General features: G+C 38.8%; 1 protein-coding gene across 7 annotated transcripts in view; it reads left to right on the top strand.

Annotated features, from left to right (window-relative positions):
- LDB3 (LIM domain binding 3) overlaps positions 1 to 24,702 on the top strand; it is a 129,312-nt gene that overhangs the window by 65,688 nt on the left and 38,922 nt on the right. For 3 of the 7 annotated variants that reach the window (XM_074154300.1, XM_074154301.1, XM_074154299.1), the window contains exons 5-9: positions 2,346 to 2,368; positions 5,777 to 5,980; positions 12,542 to 12,711; positions 13,644 to 13,680; positions 17,617 to 18,559. In XM_074154300.1, the coding sequence (XP_074010401.1) occupies positions 2,346 to 2,368; positions 5,777 to 5,980; positions 12,542 to 12,711; positions 13,644 to 13,680; positions 17,617 to 17,713 (531 nt within the window). In that variant the 3' untranslated portion in view covers positions 17,714 to 18,559. Of the gene's footprint in view, positions 1 to 2,345; positions 2,369 to 5,776; positions 5,981 to 12,541; positions 12,712 to 13,643; positions 13,681 to 17,616; positions 18,560 to 24,702 lie in introns of those variants that run through there. The other 4 variants (XM_074154297.1, XM_074154295.1, XM_074154296.1 and 1 more) reach the window with 3 other exon arrangements.

Genomic DNA, 24,702 nt, shown 5'->3' with positions numbered 1-24,702 from the left:
TCCTATCAGGAAGCTAAAATTTATTTTGAGATTATTTCCTTGATCTGAGAAGAATAACAAAGCATCTGTTTCTCCGATACACTTTTACATTAAAGCTTTATCACCCTGGCCCAGGGTGAAAATTAGACGTGGCCTGTTAAGAGTGTGGAACTTCATGTGCTGAAAGCTCTGGAAAGGGAAGTATTAATAAATACGAAGAGTGAGTCATAGCTTGTAACATGTGGTTCTTTTTCATTCCAGTGTAAGTTATTTTTCGCATTGTAGGTCAAGGGCAGTAAATACCTGTCCCAGAAGTACGTGCCAGGTGGCTTGGGTTACTGGCTTCTTACTCTGTGACCTCTGTGAGCAGCAAGTTGGGTGTTTCATACATGTCTGTATTTAGAATCAAGCTAAAATAATGTGTGGCTCTGAACTGGAGAGAATTTTCTCATCCCATACTGAACATAAGAAGTAAAGATTTAGTCTTTTTGAAGGAAGCTGTAGCAGCCTCTTCACATCTAAAAAATCTTTACTGAGAGATGTGGCTGTTGAGCTGTTCTTGGTGTGTGCACATAATGATTTTTATCTTTGAACATATTTTTATATGCAAAGAAGTGGTTCCTCTAATTAAGGGATTTTAGGAACGATAGAGATGGTAGTTCTGCCTTTAAAATATTATTTTATGTGTAAGGCAGAGGCCTGGATTAGAAGATTAAAGCAGGCAGCAGAGTCCACTTCAGAAAATGATACTATTACACCACGTTTCGTTGTAAATGAGTGCCCAGCTGTCCTGCACATACCTAAAATGGATATAGGATCACTGAGGTGCTTACAGGCTACAGCTTGTTCCTAATATATCTCTACTGGTTCCTGTAACCAACTGATATATTTGGCTTAATGTAGGGCCTCTGAAGTTAGAATAATATTCTTGAATCCAAGAGCCTGAAGAACAGTAAGTGCAGAAGGAGATCTGTGATTGCTTTTCCATGGAAATGCAGAAGGGCAAAGCTTTTACTGCAGCTTTGGCTCATCAGAGTGTTTTTGATCATGAGAAGGGCAGCTGGATGAGCCAATGCAAAAGGACTGTATGTGAAAAGACGCAGTAATATCAAAGGTTCTGCAAGGCAAAAGCAGGAGACAAATCCACTTTGAATGTCACTCTAAAGTATAATATTGCTGCCCGGTATTTTGTAGACACGTAACAGCAGCAAGTAGAAATGTTAGAGCAAAAAGCTGGAAGATTCAGTGCCCAGTTCTGTCAACAGCATTCTGTGCAGCTAAATAAGAAGAAACATTTATTAACTGATCCTGGACTCTCTTCCTTTTTATTTTGCGCAAAATATGATTAATTACTCTTCACCCAAGAATATAAGATCAAAATATGGGTATTCTAAGCTTTGAAAAAACTAAGTTAAAATGTCATAGCCCATTAATGTTATTCATCCAACCAATAGAAAGAGGTATTAGCAAATAATATAATATTACAGTCTGATCCGTTCATCACCCCCAGCTTTGGCCCACATAAGGCCTATGTTGAGTTTTGTATTGGGTTTCTTTGGAAGTACTGTGCAAGCCACCATCAGTTCTTGTTTATGCAGCGAAGCAGGATATAGCATGAACATATGTTTTTTCATAATATGTACATAGTAGATGGAATAAAATATCCTGATATGGATATCCAAAAAACCACATAATGCACGGACTTGCTTCATTTCACATGGAATAAATTAGGAATGACTATTCTGAAATTAACTGGCTTACACTGCTGTTGGCATAATGTAGGTACGGTCAGATTTAGGCCAACAGTTTCTTAAATACAAAGGCATTTTCCTTAGTTTTAGATTTAAAACATCTACCAATATATTATTTGGATATTCTCCAGCATGTAAAAGACCAAAAAATCAATCTTGCAATACCAACTCTGAGGGCAATCTGAGGAGAACAGACCTCATCCCTGAATATTTAGTATCTGAGAGAAGAATATAATCTCTACCACTCATTTTCTATTTTCAGATGAGAATATACTCTGCAAATGCTTCTATCTTCCCTCCACTCGCTCCCCCCGTACACTTTGATAATAGTACTTTCAGGGATGCACAGCAATAAAATCATGTTCAAGGGTCAGCCAAAATGCCATGGTACCCTACTAAGTCCTAGTGGATCAACTATAATCCCTACGTTTTTTCCTTTCTTAATCATGTTGGGGTTTTCAGGAATACATTTACTTTTTGTTCTTACTTGTAGATGGTCTGAAAAAAGCCTTAGTAAGCGTCTATAAATACATTTTGCCCTTTGCAGTCTAAAAACTATGGACTTTTTTTGTTTGGTTGGTTTTGATGTTGTTTGTTCTCTTTCTCTTCTTTTAGGTCATAACCAACACCGCTGCCAAGTTAGTATCACTTCTGTATAGTGCCAAGTATTTGTGTTATGCTGTATGTGTGAAGATTTGTTTTCTGGGGTAGCATGATCCCTTGTGCTCCTGCTGTGTCTGCTTGCAAGTGGAAGAATTTTTTTTAAAAATCTTACTGGTACGGCAAGCGTCGTCCTGCCCTGCCACTGGTGCCCAGTGGTGCTGCTCCCACCACGTGTCCGGCATTTCTTGCTGATGTTCTAATGCTGCAAATGGAGTTGGCATCTGAGCTTGTTCGGTTCCTGCAAATGCTTTCAGATTTTTTTGTCTCTAGAGTCCGGGTTTAATTCCTCCTAACTATTTAAGTAGTCTTCAAGGCCTCAGGATTTGGGGAACCTTATCTGAGCCTTTTTTGGTGTATTAGTGATGTATTTTTAGCCTCAACATTAAAATAATTTCCAAAGTCCCACTCCACTAAAATTCAAATTTAGGTTGGTATGAGATACTGATATAGAAATGATCTAAAAAGTAATTTTCCATAGTAAACATATTGCCCAAAGAAGAAGCAACTATTGATTTGAAAATGCGATTGGTCTGCTTTACTTAAGAAAGTTCACAGAGTCCTCAACTTTGATCTTTAGTTTTCTAAGAGCAGAGGATTGTCTTTAAATTCCCACTTTCTGTCTCTGATGTGTGTTGTCCAGAAATTGCTGGTGACTGTGTTAAATTCAGCAAAAAATAAATAATTATATTCATTAAATGTAAAATTTAAACTGAGAAGAGAAGGTTAGAAGTAGTAGATTACATAAAGTTGAAAAAATATTTGATGCATATAATTTACACTGAGGTGGCATTCTCTGTTGATTTTAATGAGGTATGGGTGTGATGTCATGCAAATGATGTAACTCCTTTGGAGTGATGACACTCTAGCCAATTTACATTGATAGTTATTCTGTTACAACTGTCTTAGAAAGCAGAAGTCACACTACAGGGGTGTTTTTAATCTTACTTGCTTTGGGATTTATCTTTCCTGATCCTTTCCCAGCTTGGTAGAAAAATCCCATTCATTTTGCGGAGGTGCTTCAGCTGTCTGTAGAGTCTCACCTCTGCCACTTTGTCAGAGCACAGCACCCCTTCCAAGCACTAATATCTTGAGTTTACTTCCAGAGTAATAAAGAAAACTGTGCAGATGAAAATCTGTACCCTTTTCTCTTACTTTTATGGGAATCCCGTTAACTTCAGTGAAAGTTTTGCCTTGGTGTGTGTGATGTGACCAAAACCTCTTGAAAAACACCGCTGAAACTGTTTAAATACCACAAGAGAAAGCCTAAACCACTACTGCTGCTACCGCTAGGGAAGTTTAGGCTGTTCTAAGATTACTAGCTTTTATTTTTGTAATTGGTTTTGTGGAAACCAATTGCTTTGAACTTGATTCTTTAAAAGGGGCGTATTTAACCTCTGTCTTTTCATTCACCCAGTCTTCTCAGATCTTGGGTTTAGAATCTCTTCAATACTTCTAACAGTGTGAAGGAAAGAGAACACTAAATTCAAGATCTCGAGTACCTGGGTGTTCGTAATTATTGTGCGATCGTTTAGGGTATCACAAAGAAAAGAGATACCATTGTTAAAGCAAGGCATGTGCATGCTGAAAAGTCAAGAGTATAACAACCTGCACCTCTCTGCACATCACCCTTCAACAGATGATGTCAGTGTAATAACAATGGTCTCATAGTTGATGAATGGAGAAATATTTTAAATGTGAAAATGTCTTTCTATAAAAGAATATTTTCACTTTTTGAATGCATAATGCAGCTTCCTGGTTCCCTCCCTTAAAATGTTGACGTGTGTAACTAAAGGCATGGCTGTAATACAGCATGTGCATATTTATGTCTGTGTTCCTTGAGCATGTGGCTGTTTATGTTCTATCAAGTATTTTGAATGATGTGTGACTGTATCTCTCTTCCTGTCCATCTTCAGTCGGGGCATCCCACCAAGCAAAAGGCGGAAAGCAGAGTGGAAGCCCCTGGCTGGGCTCAGAGGTGGCACGTCACCTTTGATAATCTCTGGGAGATTAAGTCAGACGGCTGCCAGCTTTACTTGATTTTCCTTTTTCCTTCATGCTGGGTTGAGGGTTTGGTTTTAACACTCACCCGCTGGGGCTAACCCACAGCAGACAGGCACACTATTGTTCCCCTGCCGACCAGAGAGGCTGTAGTTAGTCACATGAAAAAATTCAGTGAAAGACTTAATATTAGCTGATAAACTTATGGTGTAATGGTTTTAACCTGAAAAGGAAAATCGTTCCAATCAAATAGGATTATATTTTTCAGAATGAAACCTTTGTGAAATACCTGTTATTTCCCAAAGGACAGAATTCTCAGTTTTGCCCAGTTTGGTGAGCACGTGGAATCTATATTGCTAGCACCCTCCTGCTGCTGGCAGGACAGGAACAGCAGACTAGAGATTCATCTGCTGTCCCATAGGTCAGAGAAGAGCAGCTACTTCAGTGCCTGGCAGCCGAGGTTTAGCTTGTCCAGTCCTAACTGTAGGGCTAGAACAATGTACAGACAGGCGCTACAAGGAAGCCGGGTGCTCTTTAGCTGAAGTCTGACATTAAACTGACTCGTTCTGCTGCAGTGGGAGCTTCAGGTAACTTGCTCATGGCTCCATTTCTCAAATAAAAATCCTCCCTCATAAGTGGAGCCACTGGAAAATACGGCACTTACTCTTCCAACTGCAGTTGTCCCTTTGATTGCAACGTAGGATATTTTGGTCTGCGCCCGAGCGTTTCTCATGCTATAGCAACACTTGTGGCTGGCTGTACACAGATTTTGGGACGAGTAATTTAGTCTTCGTGAGGAAAACTTTGAAGATTAAAAGGCACAAGTAATAAATTTCACTGTGATTAATAATCCAGATAGAAAGTACTGGGACCTTCTAAATAATGGAGGGTCTGACATCTGTTCACCCCATTGCACTTTCTAGCACTTTGTAAGACCCTTCTGAAAGAATGAATGGATGCAGTGAGTAAACTGGGAATTCTCTGCAGTATGTATGTACGTCCATGGACATACATATATACGTGTGTGTGTGTATGTATGTTTGTATACACTTATATGTATATATGCATTTAAGAACACAATTTTAAAATGTGTATCACATAAATACTTTGGGATTTGTCATGACTTTTTATACAATGACAACTGTTTCACCTTTTTTTCTCATTCTGCATCTGTAAGCCAACATCCGTGAGCACAGCCAGTGTTGCTTATTGCTTGTTGCCATTGTTACTTACGCTGTCTCTTATCCTCTGGCCAGAAGCTTTTGTGATGAGATGCCGTGAACACGCACACTCCTCTCTTGGTGCTCTTTCTCTCACTTAACTGTCACACCTTTCTCCTTTCTTCCCCTCCCTTCCCTGTCGAACCTCACTCTTGCATAACCCAGCACGGACTTCACGGAGCGTTTCAACCCCAATGTCCTGAAGGACTCTGCCCTGTCTACACACAAACCCATTGAGGTGAAAGGCCTGGGAGGCAAAGCTACCATAATTCACGCCCAGTATAACACCCCGATCAGCATGTATTCCCAAGATGCTATCATGGATGCAATTGCAGGCCAGGCACAAGCCCAGGGTGGAGAATTTGCTGGGTAAGGTTATTTCTTTGTGTGGAATGCTCTTTCTCTGCATGATACGTCTAACAGTCCCTACGTGCATGACACAGCAGCTCTTCCTGAACTCTTTTTTTCTTGAATATCTTATACGTGAAAAATACAAATCAGTCCTAGCAGATACATTTCCTACAGGAAATGTAACATTTCCTTTTTGGTGTTCTTCCTCGAACTGGCAAACCCACAAAAATATATCTAGTGCTCTGTATATGACATTTGATGGCTTTTCATTTATGATGACTGTGCTTTGTAATAACCACTGTATTATATGCATAACTCAGAAAGAACAGGAAAGGGGGATGGAATTTTTATTGACATGTGAAGAACGCAAAATATTAGTACTGGCTACTGCTTTATTCTTCAGAATGGAGTGTTGTGCTGTATTATCCCGATTCCTAGTTTACATTCTGTACGTTGGTCTTATGCATATCCTTTGGACTATGGTAAAATCCATTGATCTTTAATAATTCTGCTTTTCCAGTGCATGTTTCTGGTAATCTTATCTGATAAACTTATCCACAATTGTTATGATTTAACTGACATTACATGTGCGATGAATGTAGCCAGGTTTCTCCCTTATTAGGAACCTTTCTACCCCAAATAGAACTTAATTCTTTTCATGTGACACCAAAATACAGATATATCAACACACTTTAACACAGTTTCTTTTCAACATGTTAGCTGCAGGCTTATTCAAAATGTTGGTGGTTTATGTATTTGCTCGTGCTCCCTCTCACTGGCCATTTTTGTTCCTCTTTTTTTTTTCAATTTTTTTTCTCACTAATTTTTTGCACCAGTATTACTCTGTTGTTCATCACAACTCTGCCTAATGATGGATCCCAAACAATACCTTTAGTTGGTTTTGACCATGACTCAGTGAATCTCCACAAGTGTAAGCAGAATCATATTTCCAATTAGCAAATGAAAGAAGTTCTTTCTGTGTTCTTTATAATGGTTCACATGGGCATGGATCATATGAGACATTTTATGATATATTGGCATTTTTCTACTAAGCGCTGTAACATTATATAACGCAAATACTAATGTTTAAAAATTTTACGTATTTAAGTGATCAGATGATTATGACATTTCACTGCTGAGCGCGTGGATCCTTTTCATTTTATAAACAGCACATTAAAAGAATCTCTCAAATGCAGTTCCTGTCACAGGAGTGGCTCTGCTGGACTGGAACACACCATCATCTTTTCCCACTGTGTTGTGGGAAGAGGAAAATGCGCTTTCTAGAAAATCCCAGACGGGGTGAGGGAAGTCCAAAGAGTGCAACTAGAACTGGAAGATCAGCACACTTCCCAGGGGTGTTGGGGATTTGTCTTAACGTGTAGAATTGTCACGTAAAGAATCTGAATAATTAGAGAAGCTTCAATCATAGATTATAAGGTGGCAATGAATTATATTTGTATATACATATGTCTTGAAAAGAGATGACTGAATGGATACATAGATAAAAAATAAAAAGTAGATTGTCATGGACTATTGAGTCATTGCACCAGTAGCAGCAAAAGCTCTGTTAAATGCCACCAGCAAAAGCTCTGTTCTGAATTTTTTCCTCATTTTGAACGTGGAATCCACCTATCACATGGGTGTTTTTGAAATGAGATGATTATTTCCATTAATCCTTTTGTATCAGACAGTTCTAGTGGAACATTATCTTTTGCAGACAACTCCATGATTATGTTCTGCCCCGTAATGTTGCAAAAAAGGTTTTTCTGCAAGATTCACTATATAAACCACTGTCAAAGCTTTTCCATCATTTTGGAGTGTGACTCCTAAGTCCAACGTTCACCTGGCCCCAGAAGAAACTGATGTTTTTATCCCTACCTGCAGTCAGGTGCAGGGGACTCCCTGTGAGCTACAGTCTGTTTTCTAACTTCTTTTTGTTAAACTTGTAACACTTAGTGACTAAACAGTTTTCTCAGTAGATTGTTTTATTACAGTTAACACAGCATTTTTAATCTGGATATAAAGGCAAGGTTTGCGCTGACATAACAATGGCCTTGCCGTTGACTGATACTCGTTTGATTAAACCTGTAACTCATTTCCTTAAGGTGTTGTTTTCACCTCTGTGATATTCTGAACTTTAATTTGTAGTGGAAACTGAGGATGTTCTTTAGTTTGCTTAGTTGATCAAGTCTGAGATAAGATTATGCTTAGTGCAGAAATATTTGTACGAGAAGTTTTTCATATAAAGGCAGACAAAATTGTGTACCGATTCATTTTGTCTCAATTCTTTGCCTATAATTTGGTCTCAGCACTTAATTACTCTTCTTTGGGCTTTTCATTTTACGTTAGGGATAAGCCCTGAAGCCAGAAGGTGTGTGTGAGATGGTGAGCATACTCGGACCGCAGATCTAAAGGGCTTCTGTTCTTTTTGGCAGACGGCAGCTGGAAACACTGCTTACTTCTTTTATCAGTGATGAAGAATAGACAAGCTAAAGATAAGAATTCATTTTCTAGTTTGACCACTTGAAATCAGTGAAGTTTTAATTTAAGTCAGTGAGATCAGAGTCAGACTCATGTCACTTAGAAGATAACCCACACGTACTGGATCACTGTGGAAAACACAAAGGAAAGCATATTGATTATTTATACTGCAGTTATTCAGACCTCATGCTGGAACTTAAAGGTAGAAAAATTTGAATGCCCTGACTTTATATCTTTTCTCACTCTATGTTGCTTTGTTTCAATTGATTATGATATACCAAGAACCAAGAGTTGGTTGCAGTAAAACCATGTGGTCAGTACATTTTTCTCAAACCTCTTCTAAATTCCATTATGCAGTTTTAGCCAAATTCACCAGTCATGTAAGTAGACATAAATCCAACAACTTTATCAGGATTAAGATCTAACAGTTCTAGTAGCAGAATCAGTAATGTGATTGTACAAATTAAAGTCTTGTGTATCCTGTACAATAAGTCAACTTGGCTGGATAATTTACCAGTCTGCATAAGCTGCTGGTTGGTATTTTATTTACTTCTTAGAGCTTTTTTTTAATAGTTGGAATCAGCCTAATATCCAAAGTCACAATATTTCGCTGTATGTCTACATTAGGGGTAGAACACCACAGATTTTACTTATTGTCTTAAATTAAATCTGAATAATGACTTCAGGGTGTGATTCACATGGTAAACCATAGTTTATAATGAACTCCAAGAAAAAAAATCATATTGCTACTTATGCAAAGGTTTGGCTGTCTTTAAAGCTTGCATTAGTGTTAATAATGTGACTTGTATGATGATGTGAAAAAGGGGGACAATTTTTTATTGAATCCTGCTAGAATACCTGAGGCTGTAATATGAAAAACCCTCAAAAGCTCTAACGCATTGGGGAAGAATTTTTTTTTAGTAACATCAATTTAAAGTAATGTGCTTAAAGATGCATGATATTTCTGCACATACACACCCAGATGGAAAAAAATTAAATTAAGCAGAGGTATAACAGAGGTATTAACCTGGTTATGTGCATCTTTAGGTGGTCTGTAAGAATCAGCTGTCACATTCAGGTTTGTGAAGTGCTCATAATAGCTATGCGCTCTATTTTACACTTCCATGCGGAGCGGCCTATATGTCCTAGTTACTCATCTACAATATGATTATGATTTCAAAAAAGAGAAAGGCCTGTTGCATTAAAGATAGAGTTGGAAATATTCCAATGCATTGCATTAATTTAGTTCAATTTATATGAGTGTGTTTCACTCTGCTAGAGAAGGTTAATTCACCAAGCTCCATTTCCTGCCTTAATCATCTACCATAAGGATATTAATATGTCATATTAATGCCACACATTGCTACTGTGAAATTTGTGGTCCAGCCTCTAGTGTTTTTTAACTACCTCTGAGCTAATTACATATCTAGACATATACATTTGAATTATTATTTTTTTTTATATATTGGTCATAATATAAGAACAAAGCATTTCAGTTAGAGGATTTAAACAAAGGAATTTGAACTGTCCGTGACTTGCACACCACTGTTGCCACAGTAGTCCGTGGTTGAAATCAGCAGTATGATCTATCCAGAGGTTTATTATCCACGCTACAAGAGTCTGCAGTTGTGAAATTTGCCGTCACATACAGCAGCTTTTTGAGCTTCAGCAGAATTAAAAGTACGTCTGGGGATACAGAGTTAACTTGGCCACAACCAGGCAGTCGCCTGTGGCAGTGATACAGGGCGAGGTACTGTGTGCTTGGTCAGTACTAAGACATAGGCCTGAAGTGCCCCTGGGGACTTGGAAACTGGGTCACCTTTTGGGGATTTTAACTGGACCCTTTATAGTGGCATAACTTTTCAGCGTAGCCAAGAGCGAGAAGTGGCAGCATGAGGGGGTTGCTGACTCGGTTTTAGTATTGGAGATTCTCTCTTTTCCATATCAAGACTATTTCTGCATGAAGTCAGCAGGAGGCAGAACTCCCTCTGCGCTTACCTCCCCGCCTCAGCGAGCCCGTCTGCCCCCTAGGAAGGGCCAGACGAAGACGACTACTGCTCTCCCATCTTCCATCTGAAGGAGGATCTGGCACTCATTTGTCCATTGGTGCACGTAGGAGCAACACTAGTGGAAGCCACTGATGGCACACCCTTCCCAAAATAAACAAGTCCACATTATGCCTCCCATACCTGCTAATGGTTAGATATTGTAAAAGATAGTCATGTAGGAAACGTGAGCTGAAAAAGGAGCTGGAAAATGCTGCTTCCTCCTACAGGCATCTTCCACGCTGAGAGACATTTTTACATAACTTTAATGTTTTGTGGCAGAGCTTAAACTGAAGAGGCAGGTTTTTTCTAAGCTATGCTCCATCAGGTAGGTGATTGTGCCGAAACATATAAAAGAAAAAAAACTGGGCTTTTTACCCTGCTGGGTCCTTAAGAAAGTGAGACGTTTCTTAACTAGTAACCCCTAGTAACATAACCCCTAGTAATACTAGGGTACTAATACTAGTACTAGTAATTACTAGTAATACCCTAGTAACACTAGGGGTTATGAGGAATATCAATACTCCTCTAATAAAAAAAAATCCTAAAAAGATGAGGTGCTTTGGGTCCATAGCTTATATAAGCACACATCGTGTTTCTGAGCCCCTTGCAGTCTTACTTGAAGAACCCAACCCATGCTGTTGTTAAGTGTGAATCCATTAGACCAGCACGTGTTATGCAGTGCTGAAGAAGAGGAGTGTGTCAGCTGGAAAATATTGATATTTAAGGCACTACCTGCTAATATATTTTATTACAGTGTATGTTACTGCTGTACGTAGGATATCAGACATGTTTCACGGCTTTTTCATGATTCTTCTCAGGCTTTCAAAGCACAAACCCAACTTCTCTGTAGATTTTCCCTGCACAACAGTATCTTAGAGAGCACTAACTTTGAGCCTGAACCAAGGAAGAACTTACAGGAGATGACTGCTCCTGGAACTTGGACCAAATGGCCCTTAACTTTTAACAGAGCCATTTCTCAATGTTGATGAAGCTGAGCGTGCTGCTTGCAAAGCTCTATTTGAAATAGCATGTTAAAGCTGTTGCAATAAATCACTTGCTTCAAAAATAGACCTTGTATTTAGAGCAGTCATGGCGCCAAGATACTCCAAGTGCGCATCATCCCCTCAGTGTATATTTCTGCTGCTCTGTTAATATTTAATTTTAACTGTATGCCATGCAGTAGTTATTTTTGCAGAAAAAAAAAAGCTATTAAGTTACTATGTCTGTTTCTAGCTTGCATCATAAATCAAAGGGAGGTTACCTCACTTGTGCTACAGAGCTCTGTAGCTTTGACTTTAGGTGTGCAAAATTGGAAGTTTCTTCCTGGATATATCACTTTGAAAGATGATTAGAGATCTTATAAGACTCCGAGATACATTCTTCTGTTAAGGATTTCAGATACAAAATATGTATGCGAGTCTTGAGTACAAGTCTAGGCTTCTTATGCTTCACATGTTTAGTAGGCAATGAATCCAGAGTTATGGCAGCTGGAAGTTTAATTCAGAGTTTGGCAAAGAATAATCATCCCTAGAAAAAGCTCTAAAAGCCTATCACAATATTTTTATAATGAAATAAGTTTTTTATTTCTAATTGCAATCTTAAAATAAACTGTCCCAAAACTATAATAAGATATAACATAAAACAGTATCAACACGAAGCTGTTTTTATAAGAAATAATATGGGACAAGAATGCCCAGAGAAATAAACGGTTTTGCCCGGCATACTCTCCTTTATCACCACACACTGCTCTAACCGCCGTAAGCTTGTGGCTGTGTTGGCTGAGGAATCACAAACAGACATTTCCAAGCATTTCCCCCCTGTTTTGAATATTGAATGAGATTTGAACGATAACAGGCCATTTCAAAGACAGAATGAGCCATAACATTTTTCATTTACATAAAATTGATCTATGTATTTTTTTAAAAAGTGATATTTTCAAAGCCGTGTTTTGGATTGCTGTTATTCTGGATGAGAAGGTGTAGGACCAGAGAGAGATTGGGATGAAAGCTGCCGTGTGCCGTTTCACAACGTTTCACTTTCTGAATTGCAGTGCCCTTCCTATTAAAGATCCTCACGTAGACAGCGCCTCTCCGGTGTATCAGGCTGTGCTTAAAACTCAGAACAAGCCTGAAGATGAATCCGAAGACTGGAGTCGCCGTTCCGCCAATTTGCAGTCTAGGTCTTTCCGCATCCTTGCCCAGATGACTGGAACGGAGTACAGTAAGTGGAATAACAAAACATCCCCCTCATCCTGATTATAGATTCATGTCTTTATTTCTTTATCCCAGTATTAGCAACTGATACTCAAGGAAGACTCATATCCAGCTTGTAGTCATTGCCAGGGAGGGCTAAGATTGGAGAACCCTGGATGTAAACTAGGAAATCAGTGTTCAATCTCACCTTATGCTTTATGAAAAAAATTCTTTGATCTGCCAGGGTCTCACCATAAAAGTATAACAGACTATACAGTAAAACAGCATTTGGGACTCCATAGTTGTTCTTACTTACAAATCAAATCTCTGTTGTGTAATCGTTCGTTAGGAAAAAAGATAAACAACTTACGTCTCTTGTAACAGTCTTTTGTAGAAGTGACTTCTGGAGGTAAAAAAGAATCATGGATCAACAGTTGTATTGAACCTCTGGTTCCGTCAGCCCTGTTATCTAAACCTAGATCCACTATGAATGTCACAGAAGCTTGACCTTTGTTGCTTGTTGCCCACGGAAATGTTTTTCTGACCACCTGGCACTAACCTCAAAGGTTGTTTCTGATCTAGAGAGAAGGAAGTTCAGGGACCTTTTCCACATCGAGGGGGAAATACTTAGTATTTCCTCCTCATATGAGTCAGCTGCAGCCTCTCATGGTTTTCTACAAAACAGCAGGCCCTCTCTGTAGAATCCTTGCCTACAGCTGTGAAACATTGCTAATAAAGGAACGAGAAAGTAGTTGTAATAGGTACTTTTCTTCTAACATCCTTCTTCCTGGCTCTAGGGAGCTGCTCCTCTTTGTGCTGTTCTTACAAAATCTACTGCTGTAAAGCCAGCATGAATGTACCTTTAGATAGGCTTTTGATAAGTTTCTAAAGAGTTTATAATTTCATCATAAAGCAAATTCCTTTCTTTCTTTTTTAACTGCAACATTTTTTTGCCTGCAGTGCAAGATCCAGATGAAGAAGCCCTGAGGAGGTCAAGGTAGGCAACTCCTTGTGAAAAATATGGCTTTCTCCTTACTGATAACCAAATAATGTTTTAAAACAGCATTAATATGAATGTACATTATTCTTTTTTTGTTTTAAAATATCCTAATACATTTACTTAAAAATCACTAAAATTAAAATGCTATCAGTGGGAGGCATTTGAATGAGAAGGATGACAAATTAGCATGTTTTTAGGAAAGACAGTGCAAAATTCCTTAAGTGTGTGTTCAAATCTGAAAGCTCTCTGCACATGCAACTTCCGTGTACTTTTCCGGGTGTGTGAATGCAATGAGTTCCTAAGACCGAGCCCTGTGTAACTACTTGTTTGTGTAACTGGATGAAAATACATAATGTTGTGACAGCACTGAAATTTGTGAGCAATTTATTTGGATGACCCTGTGATTGACATTTGTCTCCTGAAATGATAAAGTAAAGCAGTTGTTTCCATCCATATCCCAAATCGTTTGCTTGTGTTTTGTTTGGAAGAAATACAACCCAAATTTGATTAATATGGAAGCACAGGTCTGCTTTTGCTAGTGGATAAATGTATTCCTTTCACATAACCTACCAAAAACAGTGAAAAAGCGAACATGTTCAGAGATATAATAAGGAATTAAAGATTTATCATCATCTTATGTTGTCCTGCATAGCCAGGAAATAGATTTATTAGAGATTCTTATATTGAGCTTAAAAACTGCAGTTGAATTGGAGCATCCTGCATGCAAGCCGGATTTTCTGTTTGCCTACTTCAATTCCCTGTATCACGTTAGCTCCTCTAAGCTGCTGGCTGGGTTTGTGAGGTGTTTGATACTCAATCCACTTTCCTCTTCCTTTCCTTTTTCAATTTTTTTTTTCTTTTTTTACTGCCCTGTGGCTTCTATAAAGGTTCTGAGCTTTTGATCACGGTGCAAGTTACAGATGTTGAATCAGTGAGAAAGATGTCTGTCACCTTCCCTGTGAAAATACAAGTAGAGTTTCAGTTTATGTTTGCTATAAACCCTCCATTGCAGTTCACCGACGTTCATGGCTTGGTGCCTGAACATCAGGCTTGATGTTACAGCCCTCAGGGATTTATTTCTTCCCTCAAATGTACAAGCCTAATTCTTATTAAATGTATTGTGCATCATCTGTTTTGATGTAATAGCAGCATCCAAATCCTTACTGTGATGGGATTTAAAGCGTTGTGTTGAACTTAACAGTCCCCCATACGCATCTGAGAGTAATATGTTATTTTAAAGAAATACTCTTTCTAGCCATAGCCTGTGGGTTTGGAAAATACTAGATATTCGGTATCTAGTATGTTGAAAATTATTATCAGATATGTTGGTATCAGATATGCTTAAAGTTATTATCTAGTAACATATCAGCATGTGTAAATTGCACGTTCTGTTCAGTGTAACTTAAAGTACGTGACTATCCACTGTGCTTTGCACATTTTCTGCAGTTTTGAGGTATCACTGTGTTATCCTTTGTTTCACGAGGACAGTTATAATTATCTTCAGGCACAGCTGTATTACCGAAAGGGGTTTAAGGGCATTCATCGCAGAGGGGCAGAAGGGAATAAATACTAGGTAGTTACACAGGTGCAGGGCAACTGGCATGAGCTCTGGTGCAAGCAATGAAATGGGGGTTCCTTTCTACCTAACGGGTAGTGCTCGCCCCATCTTGGAGGCTTGGTACCCACCTCAAATGTTGCACATGCTCCACTGCGGATCTGGTAGCAACAGCCCTGGTTATGCATACATCCATCATACACTACTCTTTTGGGCCGATTGGACTTCTTCTGTTTAATCTTTTGGCAAGGCTCCTACCACTTTTGATTTTGTAAAGGATTGAATGATCGATGTCAGATGCACGGAACCCATAATTTAACTCCGCTCTTCCAGCACAACAATGGAGTAGAAACTCCTCTGCAGTGTCTATCCCAGACAGCCTGTACAACTATACCTCTCTCCGTGCCCACAGTTTGAGATCATCCTAGGCTCCTGAAAGCAAAAGGTCTCCATGGAGCTGCGGAACCTGGGTCTTGCCAGATTCAGTGTTGCATTAATCCCATGCTGTGCTGGCATTCTGGAAAAATCTTCCATGTTCCAAAACTTAAACTGCCAGAGACTTCACAGAGTGGGGAATGTTGGTCTCGGGGCGTGCTGTGAGCGATCTCTCGCTGGTGCTTTCTCTCGTCTCTTTGTGTCAGCTCTTCAGTGTAGTCGGCAAGAACTGCATGAAGTGGTGATCAGGTTTCTTACAAACGCTTAGGGGTGGGAGGGAAAGAAAGAAAGAAAAATACATGTAGCTTAATTTTGGCAGACCTGTTTTACATAAAACTAGTCATTTCTAGACTGCTGCTTCTAACTTCATGACACATGCTCTAAACAGAACCCATAAAGCTTGGGAATTTTCAGGTGGCAGAATATTCCTTTCAGTTAATATTAACGAGCGCGTTGCATGACTGTCCTTTGCTCGTGCTACTGCTATTTTGAAGGCACACAGGAGATTATATCTTGCTATGAAAACTTTCCATTGCCGTTGTGATGATTGTTACAGAATGTTTTCCAGAAAGATGGTATCCATTTCAAGCCAAACAGATGTTTCTGAATACCTCTGCCCTGAACGGAGGGGTATATCTTTAAAGCAGTAAGGAAATTCTTAAATGTCCTGTAACCCCCACTGCAGCTAGTGCGCTCCAGTGTAACTTGAAAAAAATGCCATCACGAAGTTTCAGCATTTCAGCTAGGAATGCTTTATGTCTTTTAATTACTTAAAAGCAGAAAAGATAGCTCGAGCTAAGTCGCACGTCAAGACTTCTTTAGGAGTGTTACTTGCATGACACTGTTATTAGGAACAGAAGATTTAGAAATATCAGTGAATTTGTTGGTATTTATTTTGTTTATTGTTTTGTGCTTTCCTCAGCCTGAGGAGTAAAACCAGCCCAGTCTGTTCATTTCTGTTTGGCTGGTTTCACTCTCAAGTTCCGCTGCATTAACACAGTTGTGTTGCATTTTGGGTGTAAATAATGAGGGGTAATTTACCTTCTTTGCAGTGAATCAAATACATTTTGCAAGTAACAAGAACATTTTATTTTCCATTCTGTTTGATACACATCTCCTTGACTGTGCTTTCATCCCACATCCTCCTCCTCCTTCCCCTTTTCATTTACAAAACCTGAATTTAAACTATAGAATGTCGAGAAAAGATTAAATCCTGAGAGGTGCTGAATATTGCTTACAACTTGCTGAAGCACCCCAGTCTGCAGCCAAAGGTGGCTGGGGGTGTTCACAGGAGGCGGCCGATACTTCAGAGAACTGTACTTTGAAAATCCCGTGTTATTCTGCTTTTTGACACCAGTGACCAGAAATATTTATGCAGGCGCCAACACTTACGCTCACTTACGCTGAGAAAAGCCACAGAAAAGTACTGCTGAAACCTGTGGCTGATGGCCCTTTCAGGAAGGACAGCAGGATATAAATAGCCTGACCTAGGTATTACAGAATGGAAAATGTTTGCATTAATTTTGCTCTTGTATGGAGTTAACTTTCACTGACCACTCGGTGGAGGGGGGAGGGAGGGAAAAGACGGGAGAATCTGCTGGCAGGAAAACAATGGGATTACACTGCATTTCTAGCAAAAGCAGCCCTGTAATACCAAGCACAAGTCAAAGAATATGAAGTTATATCAAGTTACTTCTCGGAAATGAACAACTGCAAAAACCTTTCATACATGGTCCAAAAAGGATCATCCAGCCTTCTTTGCGCTGATTTGAAAGCTGAGGAAAAATATCCAAATAAATTGCATTGCCCTAGTTATAAGGCAGGTGAGTGGTAGTCATGGTCCCTAACCCCTTTCTTTCTCCCTCCTTTCTTTCTTCTCTGTGTGTGTGTGTCTCTCTCTCTCTCTCTGTCTCTGTCTTTCTCTCTCTTTCTTCATGCCACAGGGAAAGGTTTGAAACGGAACGTAACAGCCCACGCTTTGCCAAATTGCGCAACTGGCATCACGGCCTATCAGCGCAAATCCTTAATGTTAAAAGTTAAAAGCCCACATTTAGCAGGCAAATACATGAGACAGAGAATTACAGTAAAAAATTAACTGCTGTCCTGAGTTAGAGCCTAAGAGTGTCACACCCACAGGAAAGGCTTCTTTCTAGGGCCTTTCTCTGGGTGCCTGTATTCCGTAGATGCCTGTTGTTAGCCTGGTATCCATTCACTGTCACAAAAGTAATGAGACAACCCAGTTTGTGTTCTTCATTATAAAGTAGATTAGCTTTTGTTCTTTACTATATCAAATGTAACTTCAGTATGCAAGAAAACATCACTATTGTACTCTCTTGACTTTAGTTCTAGAAGAAAATGAGAGGGAAGTTATCGATAGTATTTCTTTAGGAGGAAGAGGAATGAGACTTTTACTGAGTTTTACTGCTGTAAAGATAATTAAGTAGGAGAAAGAGAGATGAAAAGGAAAACTGACTGAGCCTGGCCTAGACTTTGCTAAATGTACAACATACTTAGTTTGCATAGTTGAATGATGCTGTTTGAAATAAGATATTAGCAATGTGAAGTTATATTTCTTCAATATATTATACTGGTAGAAGTCATTTGCTGAAACCATTGCTGTAAGTTTTCTGTTGGAAACCTGAATTTGTCATTATATGAAAGCCGGAGATAGCTGTGGCTGCACAGGATTTGTGAGGAAATGACATTTTGCTAGAGGTGATTTAGGAGTGAGAAGAATATATAGTACTGTTGCCGCACTGAAGTTGTTAAAAGCATCTTGTAAGTTTTAAGGAATACGTTGCCCATTCTGTATTGCTGTTGCTTTGACCCACGTTTTTTTCTGTATATAGTAGCATGCTTTATCTGAAATAAAAGGTTTTAAAACTAAAATAACTATGTGCCTATTTTACATAGTACTTCATTCTGTTTTAAAACAATAACTGCTTCAGCTGATCATTGAAAGGAGAACTTTTCTTTCCACAATAGAAAATTTGGTCAAAAAGCTTTCCCCTATTACCTATAATCCTTACTGATCTTTGTCTGAATTAGAATAAACCTGACAAAGCAGTTGCAAGAACAACAGAAATGAAAAGATAATGTATTGGGTGTGAATGAAAACAAAGAATAATTAATGGATGTTAAATGACAACCTATTGATGATATCGTTTAGCATTTCTATTTGAATAATATGCATTCTCTGGCAATAATGTATTTATTTCTGCCCATGGTGAATGCACTTGAGACATTGCTGGTGCTTAGAATGGGATCTTTGTGCTTCAATGTTACAATAATGCTTTGCTTGTAAGATGTCAGTCAAGATATGGCAAACCTATACCAAAGGCCCTCAAATATTTATATTTTCTGGTTGAAGTACACCAAAAGCAATGTCACTTCCCTCTCTAGCTTATGCTCTGATGATTAAATGAAACAAAAAATGCAACTAAATTGAACTGTTCGTGGCTTCCATAGAAACAGTTGGTATTAGCCCTCAACAGTCTGCATTAGGAGTCCTCAGCACTGAGATAGAACACCGGTCTCTGCAATGGAAAGTTGGCTCTGTTGCAGCCCTGCCTACAGCCCTCAATAATTTGTTCCTTTTATTAACTTCTATAAATTGCAAATTAGGTACCTTTAGCTGGTAGAAGTAATTCTGATCAAAGAGATTAGTGGATGAGATTAGATTGAAACTCTTACACTTTCTGCTGCTCCCAAACACCTGGAACTTACATCAGCAGTTCATACAAGAACAAAGTTCATTCAAACTCCCATTGTTTTTCTGCATTATGGAAAGAAGGAAAAGCTACAGTTCATGGAGGATTTTGCATGAATCGACCAAATACTGGAATGTTTAAAGGGAAAAAAATCTAGCTATCACACTTTAAAAATGTAAATTTTTAGTATTATTTAAGAGTACAAAAGCACTAGTTCTTTTTAAAATGTATTTTACTTTTCTTAGATAAGTACCATAGCAATTCAGTAAGCATGCCATTTAATACTCAATATTCAGTTATATTTTCCTTCTGGGAACACAAGCAGATTCTGATTGTATGATCTTATTAGTGCCTGTGGAAAATCAGCATAACTGCATGAAATAAGAGCAACATTTTAACTTTTCCTGAATGTTGCTAAGATCAAACTTTGGTTCAGAGTGGGTGAATTTTATTTATATATGGGAAATTTTGATAGAAATTAAAATATCAATCGGCAATTACTTTTTTTTCATAAATATCAAATGTACCTAAGTAAAAAAATCTCGGTTCTAATTTTCAACCAAATTAAATGGTTTTCTGAATAAATAATAATACACAATTCTTATTTAAGTGAAAGAACTGTATCCTTAATGTTTTATGAACATAATACAGATACTATTTGTTTTAGATAGTCCTACCGCATGTACTATAATGGAAAAGAAAATGTCTAGTTTATATCTTAGTGTTTACACATAATGTTATTTTTGAAGGTATTTTTTAATAAGCAGCAAAGCATAGTTTGATCAAATATGAAGTTAATGCAGATGTAATTAAGGAACCCCTTCCCCTTAGCTCTGTCTCAGTGAATTTAATGATAAAAATTCAGTGCATATAAACCGTGCAATCAGATAGAGAAATAGTTGTCATCTTTTTGCCTGGAGGATACGAAATGGAATCTAAACTCTCCAAGCTTGTAGAATTTCAATTCTTTATGTAATTACATAAAAAAGGCAATAGAAAAAAAAAATCTTCAATAGTTGGTAACTTTTGGAACTTTTGCAATGATAAAGACCTTTTGTGAAGGTGCTATCATTAATCCCTAAGGCAAGTTCGTTTACTACAACATACTTCTGCTTCTTAGACCAGTCCCTCTCAAAAAAACCTCCCCAGTGATGGGCCTTTGTTAAACTTTCAGTCAAATTTTTCTATCCAGTTTGGTTTTTTCCTAGTTGGACTAGTAATTCCTTAACTCTTACTCCTTAAAAATCTGCCTTTACGTTGTCATGGTGATCTTCAAGCCCAGAAAATGAATTTGACAGATCTTTCTTTATATAACTATTGAGAGGCCTTGTCTTTCCCTCCTGAGTAGGAGGCAGGCTTTTTATGTAAGGTGGAGAAACTGGGCTGGATTTGTCATTCTACTACATCTCACCGCTAGAGGCTATAACAGACTTAGACCTGATGAGAAATCACGAAGAGCTTTAAGAAACCACTAGCTTTGTTCTAGCAAAAGGTCAAGCCTGGCCTGGTTAGGCCCTGGTGTTAATGTGTCCAGCCTTATCTCACTGTATGTTGCTTCCGACTGACCGACCCCACCTTGCAGTGTTCCGTGACCGTTTGCAGCAGTCTGCTGTTCTGCCCGGGTTAGTCTCCGTTAATGACAGTGGGGCTTAAAATAGGCTCCTGATTGAAGGCCCGATGAGTCATGTAATTCTTTAAAATAGCAGTGATGATAGGCAAGTGTATCTGTCCTACACTGAATGTATTTTGAACCGTAACTCTTCTGCTGAGCGGAGGACAGTGGTTGGTGACAATACTGTCTTGTAAACAGCCTCCGTGCCAAAAATAAAGTAAAACGCAGGATGTGGATAGTGATATTAACCCCCTGCCCTTCCCAATATTGCCAGTAAAGCATAGTGTTATAAGCATTTAATGAAGATACGGCAAAGCTGATGCCAGTAGGAAATCAAAACCAAAAGGCCTTCCAGGTAAATCTGCTTGTCTGGTTATGGCACAGGGAAATGCTCATTTTCTGCTGTGGTATAAGACGGTTTGATCTAAACTAACCTGTTTCCTGAATACTGCTGCCTTGCCTTCTACTCAAACGGTCTCCTCCTCACCTCCTGTGGTCCTTAGTTTGCAGCAGGAATACTGACTGCATGCAGTGTGTGCCGGTGGGACGTGGCTGGAGTGTGACTTCAGGAAAGCAGGCATGAGAACTTGACCTCTCTTCCTTTCATGCATGAAAAAATAATGAAAGGAGAAAGGTTCTGTGGCTCCTTCTCTTGCCTCCTTCCTTTCACGCCTGCTGCATGGGAAGGAGAGTTAAGTTTTTGCTATGTAATAAATATAGAGGTCACTTTCTCCTCATTGCAGTTTCTCTCGTTATGCGCAACTGTGGGAAGTGTATCTTCAGTAGCGAGGAACAAGTATTTTAGGGGCTATTTTATCACTTTTGAAAAGAGCTGTCTGAGGCCTTCTTCAGGGGCAAAGGAGGTGACACCAATTTTTCAGTTGTGCACTCAGGTTCCCACAGGGACCGAGTTGATTTTTGTGGCTTCTTTAGCAATGTTGACCATGAGTTTCAGTGACTGGGACTATCGTTACACCTATCAGAAAATACATGGATACTTGCACAAATTTTAGTTTGCAAAGTTAAAAAGCTAGAATTTTGGTATGGAACGTGATAGTACCAGATAACGACTTTCTTTAATCAGCCTTTAATCAACAGCTTTCTGTGACGTACACGAAAATGAATTGCTAAAATTTGCTCTCGAGCACAATAATATTCTTTGTTCTACTGCTGCTTATCACAGCCATCTGACACCACCAAGGCAAGATAAGGCACCTCGATCCCTTCCTTCGTTTGCCGGAATTTCCAATGATTAGCATTGCTGACCTTCCCTATTGCCAAAAACTTCCTATCTATACTCTAATCAGATTACCAAAATCCTTTTCGAAGATATACCTTATTTTTCCACAACAGCCCGTGAAATAAAGCAGACTTCTATAGGTAGCTTTTTCATTGAAGGAATGTAACTGCAATAAAGAATAATAAGCACATCACTTTAGTATATTCTCATCCCCAGTTACCTTTTAGCACCTCAAGAGTAACAAAAATGGAGGAATAGTGAAATAGCTCAATTGTCTCTATGGAATTCTGAGTGAAACCAGAAGGGAAAATTGATGAAATATAATGTCTTTGTTCCCCAAAACATTCCTGAGAGTTCTACGGGGAAAATGAATTTAGAGATCATTAATTCCTTATTTTCAAGCCAGTTCTCTGCAGAACCAATTGATCAAAGATTAAAATCACTTAAAATTGGAAGATTGAGGCTTCCAAATGAAATTGGCAAATACCATGAAGCTTTTCTCAAAATAGTTCATAGAGGAAATAATGCATAAGCTAATGAATCTTGAGCTTTAACAAGCTCTAATTTTGTGTGTGGGTGTGTGTATACTGACCTATATTTAACATCTCATCTTCACAATCTCAGTTTTCTGTGTGTTCCTGTCCAGCACTTAACTTTTGGATGGGCAGAAATCAACATCACTTTCATTCCTACTGTGCAACCTTTAAGACTCTCACACGCACCCTTCCGCTGATGTAGGTGGCTAACTGGGATACCGCGGCATAAGGCTGCCTTTCTCTCCGACTACTCCCTTGCATTGCCTTCAGTCTAACAAGGAAAAAGCAGTTTGTGCATGTAGCAGGCTTTACAAGCGTGTGTAACCCAGAGGTACCCAGCCGTGCTCTGTGGATCATCACACCGGCTCGTAGACCTCTATTTAGGGTGAGCTGGAGAACTGGCTGATAGCATAGCACTGGCACTGCTTCCTTTTATTCTGCTTCTAAATTGCATTAATGTCAGCAAAATTACCCTAAATACTAATAACTTCCTAATAGTTCATTTCCACATAAGCATTTGTTGTAGTTGACCCAGAATGTTATATGATTACAAATGAGAGAGAGGGGGAAGGTAACAAAATCCTGAAGAGAATTTATGAAATAAAGTGTAATCCACATTCTGAAAGAATGATGGCTGCTCTAATTCCTAGCGCTTACTTATTTGGTTCAGGAACTAAATAGAAAAGACGCAATAGTATATTTCAGATGCAGCTTCAAACTTAGGATAATACCATGTAGAGAAAGTAGGAATTTTCTTATCATCGATGTGCACAAATTAAAAAGTAGCACTAAAAATCTACCAGCTGAAATTGAGATCTATGGGTTCTTGCTCTTCTTGCGGCTTCCCTGGAGAAAAGTGAAGTAATGATGAGACAGAACGCTTCAGTGCAAGGAGAATAATTTCCTGGTGTACAACATACCTAAACTTGTTGGGCACTGGTCTTGTCTATAACGGTCACAAATACAAACTGAAAGTCCTGACCCCGTGTTCAGGTGCCTGGTGGCAGATACCTGCACTTTACCAGTGGAGCTATAAAAAGCTAGAGGGAGCCATTCAGATCAATCCAATTGCACACTTAAGGTCAAGATAGGGAATTATCATCTGAAATATCCCAGCTCAAATCGCTCCACATACTCAGAATTTTGCAGTCTGTGCAAAACTGATGTGTTTAAAGTGATGTGTTTACCAATAAGATAAATTGGAGTACATATACTTGCATGCCAAATATCACAATGTAAATCTTGGAAAAGAGTTATCTTAACTTTCACCAACACCAATGCTGCTGTATTCCCAGCTGCATTTATTATTTGACTGTTAAATATAACAGCATTCCAGTAGATGCCACTAAAATGCATCCATAGGAGGTATTTGCTTTGACTTTTTAGTGAGCTGCTTTGACCGAGTTCCATACTACTTGTTGAGAATGAGTCGCTGGTTGTTTTTTCTTTCACTGAATATATGATAATGCTTTTCCTGTTCTGCATCACTGTCTGCACAAACCAGGATACCTGCTGGGAGAAATGTATTTCCCTGTTTTGCAAAGCAGACATACTAGTAGGCCATATTGCAATCATTTTGGCGTGGGCTGCTCACATTCTTAACCACGGTGGCTGAAAAAGAGAGACTAGCTCTTCTACCCCTTTTTTTCTGATCCCAAGCTATTAACTAAACCAGCATGATAGTTGTCTTCTGTCCTCTCCAGTTAACTGCCTATAACTTCTTTATGTGTCGTATGGTGTCTTTGTTAAGATAACAAAAATATATCTTGGGGAAAAAAAAAAAAGGACAAACAATCTCAGTAGTTTTATGTTCATCTGGCAATGGAAAAATTCTCAGGTGTGAACACAGAAAGGTAGAAACAACCTTATTGGATCAGAACAGCAGTTCCTCTAGCTCAGTGTCTGGCTTCCAACAGTGTTAATATCTTATG

The sequence above is a fragment of the Numenius arquata genome, chromosome 10, assembly GCF_964106895.1.
Source record: "Numenius arquata chromosome 10, bNumArq3.hap1.1, whole genome shotgun sequence".
NCBI classification, from domain to species: domain Eukaryota; kingdom Metazoa; phylum Chordata; class Aves; order Charadriiformes; family Scolopacidae; genus Numenius; species Numenius arquata.
This window is presented reverse-complemented; position numbering and strand designations above follow the sequence as displayed.